The sequence below is a fragment of the Lycium barbarum genome, chromosome 1 (assembly GCF_019175385.1).
Source record: "Lycium barbarum isolate Lr01 chromosome 1, ASM1917538v2, whole genome shotgun sequence".
NCBI classification, from domain to species: Eukaryota; Viridiplantae; Streptophyta; class Magnoliopsida; order Solanales; family Solanaceae; genus Lycium; species Lycium barbarum.
Window position 1 is genome coordinate 156174949 of NC_083337.1, and position 12014 is coordinate 156186962.

The 12014-nt window shown below is 33.5% G+C and overlaps 1 protein-coding gene across 1 annotated transcript; it reads left to right on the forward strand.

Moving 5' to 3' along the window:
• The first annotated feature begins 10753 nt into the window (after window positions 1-10753).
• On the forward strand, window positions 10754-11767 carry LOC132616822 (uncharacterized). The gene has a single exon (XM_060331518.1). It carries the CDS (start codon window positions 10754-10756, stop codon window positions 11765-11767), a length of 1014 nt encoding a protein of 337 aa, XP_060187501.1.
• The last annotated feature ends 247 nt before the right edge of the window (window positions 11768-12014 follow it).

Here is a 12014-nt window from a genome sequence, read left to right on the forward strand (position 1 = left end):
ACAGAAAATTCGGCAGCATTTCCCCTGTAAATAGGCCAACCCGAGAATTTAACTCGCTCAAAATCAACAACAACAACCACAATAACCAACCTAGCAACTCCAATAACCAATCTGAAAGACAATATTACATTAATACTCTCTTTTTCATCATTCGACAACTTTCCAAATATTCAATTCAACGGCTTACCTTCAAGCCAACATCAACGCCTATACATTCAAATACTAACCCAAACCCATACTAACAACATTCAAGAACATTCTAAGCAATTCACATAATATTTCCAACGATCCAACAATTTCTCCAAATTGGGCCGAAAACAGCCCCAAAAACCGAGAGCAGCCCCTTTACCACATTCCTCATTTTTAAGTCATGATTTGTATCAACAATCCACACTATAACGATATAATTCTCATAAATATAAAGATTGCATTAATTTCACAAAATTCTCCAAATCAGTCCGCAACATTCACCATATTAATTTGGGACATTAAACTCTCATTTCCAAACTAGAATTCATAACGACGACAACTAAAACACTAAGCGATATTGATTCATCCTTTGCCAAACATTGGGGCTATACACGGCCACACTACACACATACACATATATTGATGGTTTTTATTCTCTTCTCCACTCTACAACAATCAAACATGCTACAAAAATTTTATTCATTAACCCAATCACACACCCATTTACACGGCTAGCTCCCCAAGCACACAACCCACTTCCAACATACAATATTTCACCAATTTCATCCATATTAACATACCACAATATGCATAAAATATTTATAGCCCATAAAACAATAGAAATTCTTACCTTTGTTCTTTACTCCACAAGAAAGTTAGGGTTTGCGATTTACAAAAATGGATGGTTTGATCGCTCCAATAATGCTTCCACGCTACTTAGGGACCTCCAAATAGTGGGTTAACACCAAGGAATTATTTTTGGGAAGGCTAGAAATGGGGTTGGATTTTTCTCCTCTTGGCCGTGAACAGTGGCGCGTGAACAGTGGTGGCATGAACAGTGCGAGTGAACAGTGCGCCACTATGAACAGTGGCGCCGTGAACAGTGCGCCGCCGTGAATAGTGGCTCCGGGAACTTCTCTCTCTCTCTCTCTAAGCTTGAGAGCCCCTCTCTCTAACTCTAAGTTTTCTCAAGTTTGAAAGATGATAAATGAGTTCCTTAGTCATCAATTTGACTTAAATATCATGCCTACTAGTTGGACACATGTCCCACTCATGGCTTGAGCCCATCAAATTTGGCCACATGTCTTGGTGGGGCCCACACGACCACTAGTGCCTAATTCGTGAATAATTAATTTTTAATCCCCACTTAATAATCTAATCATGGTTAATTAATCCCTAATATCCATTAATATTTATACACTAAGTAAAATTTATAAGCAATTCATGTTCTAATAGAAACCGGAAATTAAAGATTTCTACTTCGTGCCCGAAAATGATCCCGTCTTTAACTTGAGTCGATTTGTTTGCGGGTAATTTGTCGTATAAATGTACGGGGTATAACATGACCAAAGTTATGATGACAAAGTCATGATGATGTTGCCATGTGAGCCCATATGACCATCATTGTAGTAATATATCATTCTCAAGTAATGAGGCTATATATATCCATTCATTCTGTTGATGGATGGTAGAACAAAAATTAGTAAAACAAAGTATTCTTCGTTTCTCTGTGTGTGTGTGAATCATACTACTTACTTATTTTAGTGCTTAGTTTTATTTTATAACAAACTGGGCACAAACCTTCTTTTTAAGGAAATTTAAATTAGAGGTTTAAATAAAAAGAATTAGGACTATAAATCATCTCATTTAAGATAAAATAGAAAGTTTAAAATGTCATTTTTCCGCATGGATTAAAAAGGAAACACAGTTGCACAAAATTGGGGTGGAGACAGTAGTATGTTTTAAAAGAGGTGACTTTCTTATATTTTAAAAAAGATTAACATTTTTGTATTTAAATAAGTTTTTAGATTCAATATTTCAGTTTATTCTTACGTAAAGATCTCTTAAAGGAATGGAATGATCATGACAATTGATATTTTATACTATGTCTATATGTATATTATACGCACTTTTAAATAACATTACAAAATACAAAAGTCTATTTTACATTATTAAACTTTGGTTAATTAAATTAAGACACATAAAATCGAAGGGACGGGGTAATTTTCATTCTGAAAACTCTTATTTACTGGATTACGAAGATTTAATTTTTCTATTTTTCTCAAGATATTATGCGAAAATATCTACTGTCTGACTCGATTTAGATTCATTCATACATTCATACAAGTTGGCGGATAGAATTTTGTCTATTAGTTATTCCCCTCTTTCGACTACTAGTAGCCAAGTTGATCGAGTCTTCCCTTAATACAAGAATATCCTATCAAAGAGTTGTATATCCTGTTGATCTCAAGTTGTGGACTAAAATTATAAGTACTCCTTAAGCTTTAACAGGGGTCAATGCCAGAGGAGAATTTATGTATTAATTTTGGGTCACGTGAACACATGGTCACTCGACTAAACTCAATATATTATGTATATAATTCTGAAAATATATTTAATATTACCTGAAGGAACACATGCTTAAACCAGGCTGAGTGGAGCACTGGTTAGGGGCTGTGTTTATTTCTTCAAGGTCTTGGGTTCAAACCCGAGCCCTTGCACGTTCTATACTTTTATTTTCTAAAGCAGCCTTTTAACTTTCATTTTTATATTATTCTGAATACCTTTTCTTCTATAATTCTAATTACCTAAAAGTAAAAAAACGTGTTCTTTTTATATTACATCTAATGAATTTTTCCCCCTTTATTTCTAATTATGCAAATCCCAAAAGGCAAAAGAAATAAAAAAATTCCATAGGCGCTAACCTGCAACAAACCAAAAGCAAAAGAAATCAAAACACCCCATAGCTAATGGTGAATTCATCCTCTTGAAATCGTGGATTCGCCTCTGGTCAATGCATCTTTGGCTTTAGATTGAAACTTCGATAAAATTAGGAGATCAAACTTGACATTTGAATCACAATATTCTCTAAGGAAATATATTATTGGACTATTTTTTAAGTACCGTACTTCGTAGAACTTCAATGTAGATATTAGTTTAGGAGATTTAGGGGCTTTTCCGAGCTTATGAAAGTGGATTCTTTGCAACCACAGTTGAATTACTGATTGGAAGGAATTATCACAAAACAGATAAATTTCTTAGATTTCACATCTTAGATATTCTCTAGTCATCGTTTAATTTGTTTGCCCACAAGATATATTAGGAAAATAGTTATTTCTCTACACCCATAATTAGGAGTGAACATTCGGTGTTCGGTTAGATATTTTTAAAGTTCGATTCCGATAATTTGACATATTAATTAATCATACTTGAGTAATAAAATTCATGAGTAAATACACGGTTATCGTGTATTTATTGATTAAGGTTTTAAGAAGAGTACTTGGTCGATTGGAAAAAAAAAAAACAGAGTTAACAAGATTGCTGCCAACGTGGAGCCAGGTCATAAAACACATGGCTGAATAGTGATAGTACGGTACGAGGGAGCTAAAAGCGCGGATTTGGAATGTGGTTTAGCGGGTGTAGAAGCCAACAACGACTATGTCTCAGCCACCTAATACCGTTCCCTCCTGATCTACTTATCAAATCAAGAAATAATTAATTTTATTTTTTTAGATTTATTTTTATTAAGTGTTACGTGATTAAATCTCAATAGAGCCAATACCTATTAAAGTAGGGACAATATAATTTAGTCAAATTACCTATTTTGGTCTACGAGTTAATATTTTCTTAAGAGGTGTGCAAATGACTAAGTGCACACTCTTTTTGATCTGGAGATAGTAATTAATTAAATTAAGGAGATGCGTGTAGGCTGCTTATCGAACGGCGGATAATTACACTTAATGGATCGGCTTATCGGTTATCGACTTTTAAATGTGCAAATCGGCTAGCTAACCGATAAGATATCGGTTGGTTTGGTAACGGGTTAGCAATTATTGAGATGTTATCGAACGATGTATCAGCTAAATATTGGAGATCATAAAAATTAAAATCAACATGTAAATTGCTAGTATTTCTTCTATTACTTTTGATAGAGTACATTTGCCTACCATTTTTTAAGACTTCTATCCCGCTTTCTAGTATCTAGTGTCAAGTTCCGGCATTTCTTTCCAGCAATTAATTGGATGTACTCTCAAAAATTCATAAAAAACATCAATAACTCCTTTGCTAGAGGGAATATAATACTTAATGGGGCTTTAGCTTTAGGTTTATAATAGATATTTTATATATCTAGGGGTAAAAATGTAAATATAATAATTCTTAACGGGTTAACAGTTTATCCGATAAGAAAATTGAGTAATCCACCCTGCACCGATAAGCTGTTAACAATAAAATTTTAATTCATTCACCAATCGTTAATCCGATAATCCAATACCAATAAACCGATTTTGCGGTTGAGTTATCGATTACAGTTTGATTTTGAACGGCCCTAGATGCGTGGTGTACATGCAATGTGGATGTGGATTATCTCTTTAACCTAAGCTTGATGAATTCTTAATTGTTGTAATCTTTAATTACATGGATCATGGGGTTGCATAGCTGTGAATTGTGATAGAACTGTACGTTGAAGGAAACGACTACGAAATTACAAGCCTTGACCAACCGCGTGCAACTAATTTGGCTCCTTCTTGTATGTTTCTAAGGATTTTCATCCCCAATTTACCCTTACATTATCAACTTTTGTAAATTATGATATTTTCATTTTTTGATATATTTATCAAATTTCTAAAAAATAAATAATTATTATCTTGAAAAAACTAAGAAATACTAATTAAGTATATAAGTTAATGATGTTCTATAATGAATAAATTAGCAGAATAAAAAAATTACTAATAATAATAATCAAAACTCTAATATCTATTTATGCAAGTGAAAATAACATATAATAATAACTTTGTAAATATATTTCAATGCAGGTAATACAAAAAAATAGAGACAAATTTTTAAAAATTATTTACTAATATTGTAAGTAAATTTAAATTATAATTTAAGATATATTCCATTAATAAAAACCAAAACTTGTTTATTTATATAACCAACAGAGAATTAGAAAGAAGTGAAACTTAAATATACAGATACATGTATGTACATACATATATACATACTTAATGTCTATAATAGTGAAATAACAATCATAAAAGTAACATAAGATTTTGTGACAAATTTATAAAAGTAGTATTCTATTTACAATGTTAATAAACTTAAATAAGAATCTATAAATACCTAGGTTAAAAAATAAATATTATATATAATATAAAAATGTATTAAATAAATAGAAGATTGAAATAACAAGGGTGAAATAGACATTGCATAGAATAAAGAGGAGGGGTTTGGGGTGGGAGGGATGTTTATTATTCAAAGTTGAGGAGTGAGTTTGATTTTTAAAGCAAAGTTGGGGGTTGGGGGGAATGATTTTTCACCCATTTTTCTAACATACTAAAGCTTTATTCCTGATAAAATTGTTCTGCTAAATAAATAATTTGAAACCACCATATAATTACTGGATTGACAATCAAGGAATTACATAATATAGTAATTAGTAATTACAATCTTGTTTATACCATTATAGTGTAATCCCTAATCTCATGTTTGATTGGATAAGTCTAGTTATATTTGATAATATTTTATTTTAAACAAGAAATTAATATTTTCATTCTTTTATTTTAAATAAAAATTCGTTATAAAATATTAAATAATATATAAATAAATTTTAATGTATGACAAATATATGTGCATATAGGGAATAGGGAATACTAATAAAGCAAAAACGAAAAATTTGAGAAGTCAATGATGGTCAGGGAATTGGGCTTACACATTTTCGGACCCACATTTTCCTCGAAGTTTTTCATTTGTTGTTTCTTCTTCCATTTATTTAGGACTACTAATCAACATCGCACACTTTCCGTAGGGCATATTGTTTAAGCAAGACACAAAATAAAAAAGAGAAAAGATATGTTTTAATCCTTGAATTTGACACGAAAATTCACTTTAGCAACTAAATTTAAGTTGTATTTATATACCTCCTTAATAATTTTCATTTCAATTATTTTTCACCCTAAAAAAATAATATCACTCTCACAATTTGAGGTGTATTACACTCGCGCCACGTCATTGTCACGTCAATGCCACATCATTGCTACGTCGTTGCCACATCATTGTACCAACACTTCATTTTTTGTTTTTCTTTTATTATTTTTTCTCTTTCTCTTTCTTCTTCTTTCTCCTCATCCTCACCCTACTTTTATCAATCACTACGCTGCTGCTACCGCCGCCGCCGCCACCGCCGCCACCACCACCACCACCGCAAAAATTTTTTTGGACGAAATGCCCTTAAAATTGGACGAACTGCCCTTCAAAAAAAAATCATCACCATCATCTTTAACCCACATCCACCACCACCACCATCATCTCCCCACCAAATTTCATCAAATTCCTTCTCAAATTAGTCCCACTTACACTCAAATTCGTCCAAATTGATTGTTTTGATTGTTATTGTTGGCCATCATTAGTTTGGACGAAATGCCCTTAAAAGAAAAAAAAAAATCACCACCACCATCTTTAACCCACATCCACAACCGCCACCATCATCTCCCCCAACAAATTTCATCCAACTCCTTCTCAAATTAGTCCCACTTACACTTAAATTCGTCCAAATTGGTTGTTTTGGTTGTTATTGTTGGCCATTATTAGTATTATTATTAGCAAACTCATTTCTTCCATAACTTTATTTTTGAAAGAAAATAAAAATCAAAATCAAGAAACCAAAAAATGGTGAAAATGAAAAGAAAAGAATGATGAGAATATAGAGAGAAAGAGGGATTTGTGAAGAAGAAGAAGAAGAAGTAGCAGCTGGGGGCGGGGCTGTGGCGGGGGGTGGGGGGTGGGGCTGTGGAGTGGGAAGAAGATGGTGGGTGGGGTTGTGGAGTGGGAGGGGGATTGTGAAGAAGATGATTTTTATTTTTATTTTATTTTTTAATTGTATAATGTTTATTTTATTTTTTAATTGTATAACCTTTATTTTATTTTTTAATTTATAATATATATATATATATATATATATATATATATATATATATATATATATATATATATATATGAGCGGGTCCACTTTTTTTTTGTTTTTCACTCTCTTAATTATTATTTTTTTGTTTTTTTTTTGCCACGTCAGCATTTGGGGTGGAAAATAATTGAAACGTAAGTTGTTAAGGGGGGTAAATAAATAGAAGTTAAGTTTAGTTTCCAAACTGAGTTTTCGTGTCAAGTTCAGGGGTTAAAACATGTCTTTTCTCAATAAAAAAAACAAAGATGAGTAAAGACATTTAGAAAAAGGATAAAACAACTGATAATTAGTCATGCAATCATGCATAGAAAACACATGCATGTTACATAAAGACATTTCACTCACATACATACAGAAGCTTACTATCAATAAAATAAGTTGCTATACATCATAAGTCACGACATGATCACAAGTGCAGTTGGGATACATTTGACATATTAAAGATGAAAGATATATATAGTAGGTGGATTAATATTGAATGGGGATAAGGGGCAAAACCAGGAGACGAGACAAGCCAAAGATGAAAGGCTGTTTCTTCAGGGATTGTGCTGAACTTCTATTAGGACGAGGACGAGCAGCTCGACGATGAATTACTGCTCCTTCCTGCACCTCCTTAACATCCACTATCAAATTATGCTTCTTTTCTGAAGACTCAAACTTATTTCCATCATTTTGGCTCATGTTTTTTTCTTGTACGCTACAGACATGTTTTTTGACAGCTTTGCTTTTGTTTGTTGGTGCATCATGAGAAATTTCAGAAGCAGCTGCACTTGTTAAGGCTATGGCGCATAACAAAATGATCATAAAGCAAGGACCAAAACCAAACTTCTTCATATTTCTTAATTACTTACTTAGAGATAAATAATTTTGATGGTCTCTTCTTTGTTGGAAAAGGAGAGAGAATTAGAGAAATCTAGGGATATCTGAGTGTGTAAAGTGTCTTGGTCGAGTACAAGATGGGGTTATATACGGATCTACTTGGAGGATGGTGTACACGTTATTTGAATGTTTTATTTCCTTCTTTCTTACTCTCCATTCACTTTTTATAAGGGCATATATGCCCAACCACGGAAATGGAACCAAAATATTTGCTTGTCCTAAAAGCTTAAATTCCATATTGGTTTAACTTATGAGTTAACTTATATAAACTGACATTACTCCTCCTGTTTCAACTTATATGTCATATTCTTTTTTAAAATGGATCAACAAGATATTATTCTCATACCCTGTCCTACACCTGTACAATTACTACTTGTCAGCTACGTACTTCAATACCCAATCCAACATCAATAAATGATTTCCTAAAGAAAACATTTGAATTAGCACTGAAGCTTGAGAAACTCAAAAGTATTTTTGACAGAAAAGCATTTTACTCCCTTTGTCCCAATTTATGTGACATTTTTTGCTTTTCGAGAGTCAATTTGACTAACCTTTGAAGTTCAATTAGATTAGATTTACTCAATATGTTAAGATTAAATTTATATATTTGAAAACTACATGACAAGTACTATAAGTTGCAACTTTTTTCATATCAATTTGGTGAAAACCTACATCTTAAAATGTTGGTCAAAGTTCAGTTTGAATCTCGAGAAGCGAAAAGTGTCACATAAATTGCAAGTAATTGAAACTAACATGTAAAATTCACTAATGAAGCTTGAGAAATTGAATTGAAGCTTTATTTATGCAGAGGGAGCAGAAACTAAGCATTATAACCTAATTAACAAATTGCATTTTACCACTGTAAATCATCAGAGAAAAGGTAAATAGGATGGAACCTTATCTGTCCTTGAACAAAAATTGTATTTTCTTATATATCTTGTCCTTTATTTATATGTGGCTGATGAATATTCCTTTTACATCTAACTGTCACATATTTTTATTATTTATTTATTTAGGCTGGATTCGTGCTGCTTTTTCAAATCGTGACAGATTACCACTATAGTGTTCATATTGGGAAAAAGGCCAAATATACCGCTGCACTATTTGAAATAGATCAAATTTACCCTCAATTACGTTTTTAGCTCGAACATGCCCTTCAACCAGCTCGTGTTTTACATAATTAACACAAATGTTGAAAATGTCCAATTTGACAGTCCGAAATTCGAAATTATGATACTACAATCCAAATCGTGACAGAGAACCACTATAGTGTTCGTATTTTTCTTTCCAATATGATATTTCTATTCTATTAGATTTCACGTACTTTGAATATTCTGTGATAGGTATCACTTGTACCAATATACGTGTGGATTAAATCTATCTTCAAATTTTCCCGACCTCAAAAAACAGATTTTCCTGACCTCAAAAAACCGACCTCATGAGGTCGGTAAAGTCGTAATATTTTTTTTTTATTTTTTTTTAAAATAAACCGACCTCATGAGGTCGGTAATATTATACCAAAATTTGAAAAAATAATATACCGACCTCACTAGGTCGGGAATTTATTTCATGATAAATGTTATAACGTTATTTTTAATTTAAAATAATACCGACCTCGTGGTATTATTTTAAATAAAAATAAAATTATTAAGTATACCGACCTGATGAGGTCGGTATAATCCTTAACAAAATTAAATACACACCCATGTACAGTTCTCTCCCCCACTCTAACAAAAATACACACACACTCGTTCCCACTCCTCTCACTGTTCTCTCCCCCTCTCACTCTAACCCTAACTCCGGCGACGTCACCACCACGGCTTGGCCGGTCACCCCACGCCGCCGCCGTCCCTACCCACCTGAAAAAAGACTACTTCTTCCAGATCTCTCCCCCATTTTCTATGTTCTCAAACTTTGTTCACTTCATTTGGAACCATATCTCACGCCCGTTTTCTTCTTCCAATGCTCTCCACCTTCATTTTCCATCTTCTAGGTAAGCCCTAATTTCTCCTTTGATTCGCTAATTTCCTTTCTCATTTTAATTCCCAAAGTTACTTCCCCTTTTTTTGTTACTCTTACTAAAATGTTTAGCCTTGGCTGGAATTGACCCAGTCTTTCCCTTATTTTTTTTTCCTTTTCTTTTCTCAGTGATTTAGGAGATTATTGTGCTGCTGCCTCTATTGACAGCTTTAACGATTAGTAGACAGCCTCCTTAATATTTCTGGTGTGTATTTTCCTATCTCAAAATGTGCTTTCTCTATTTTAATTGTTGAATTGATGCTTAATATAATTTGGAATTAGAAACACTGTAACTGTTATCTTGCAGTCTTTCGTCATGTAATTTGGAATTACAAACACCGTAATTGCTATGTTGCTGTCTTTTATCATGTAATTTGGAATTAGAAACACCGTAATTGTTATGTTGCTTTCTTTTGTCTTCCATTGTTTTGTACAACTTTATTTGGGGCATGATGGCATTCTTAACTGGCCAAAACAGTAGACTATTTTGTCATATTAGTAAAGTTCGTGTAGGACTTTGACAAAAAAATAAATATAAAAAGAAAATAATTAATGAAGGATAATTAGGGGAACTGGTGATTTGGATTTTGAACATTGAATTAAATTAGACATTGAATTTGTTCCCTAACAATTTCAAATTTGGTGTTATTTGTGTAGATGGAATCTCGTAATTGGATGTATAATAGGACAAACGAAAACTGAGGGGGGATGAGGCAAGAATTTGTAGATGGTGTCGATGCTTTTGTTGGCTATGCAATGACACTTGAAACTTTTCTAAGTCATGGTTTGGTTAGGTGCCCTTGTGTGAAATGTCAATGTAGGAATTACGAGAATCCAGAGATTGTTAGGCTTCATCTCTATAAAGACGGCTTTCAAAAAGATTATACAGTGTGGACTAGTCATGGAGAAATGAATAGTAGTTTTGGTAGATTTCAAGACTTTGTTGTTGGTGAAAGTAGTAGGGCGGTGGAACCTAATGTCCAAAATTCTAGAATGCACGACATGGTTCAAGATGCTTATGGGATGCATTCCGATTTTGAATCCGGCAACCATGGTGAAGAAGCTCCAAATGAAGAAGCTAGTCGTTTTTTTGAACAGTTGAAAAAGGCTAGTCAGCCTTTATATGACGGGAGTCCCCACTCTCAATTGTCTATTGCTGTTAGATTATTAAGCATCAAAGCAGATTGGAATGTTCCTCAAGGTGCAATGGATGCTGTGATTGGCCTTATACATGAATTAGTTGACCCAAATTTAGAGATACCTGAAAATTACTATAAGGCAAAGAGACTAGTGTCTAAGTTAGGGCTCTCGTCGATGAGAATTGATTGTTGTGAAAATGGATGCATGTTATACTATAAGGATGACGAAGGTCTAGAATCTTGTAAGTTTTATGGAAGAGCTCGTTTTAAGCGGACTCGTAGCGGGAAGAGGGTTGCCGTTAAGGCAATGCATTACTTACCTCTTACACCAAGGTTAAAGAGGTTGTACGCATCAAATAGCTCCGCTCCTCATATGAGATGGCACAGTGAAAATAGAAGGCCGCCTGGTGTTATGTGTCATCCATCAGACGGAGAGGCTTGGAAACATTTTGACACAACATATCCAGACTTTGCGGCTGAACCACGAAACATTAGGTTGGGTTTATGTTCCGATGGATTCACTCCACATTCTGTTTCTGCTGCACCATATTCTTGCTGGCCTGTTTTTTTTAACACCATATAATCTTCCACCTGAGTTGTGTATGACTAGTCCATATATATTCCTTACTTGCATCATTCCTGGCCCACGTAATCCAAAAGTTTTGATTGATGTATACTTGCAACCTTTGATTGATGAGTTGAAAATGTTGTGGGTTGAAGGGGTTGAGACGTTTGACGTTTCTCTTAAGCAGAATTTTAGTTTGCGGGCCACTTTAATGTGGACTATTAATGATTTTCCTGCCTACGGGATGTTGTCTGGGTGGATGACT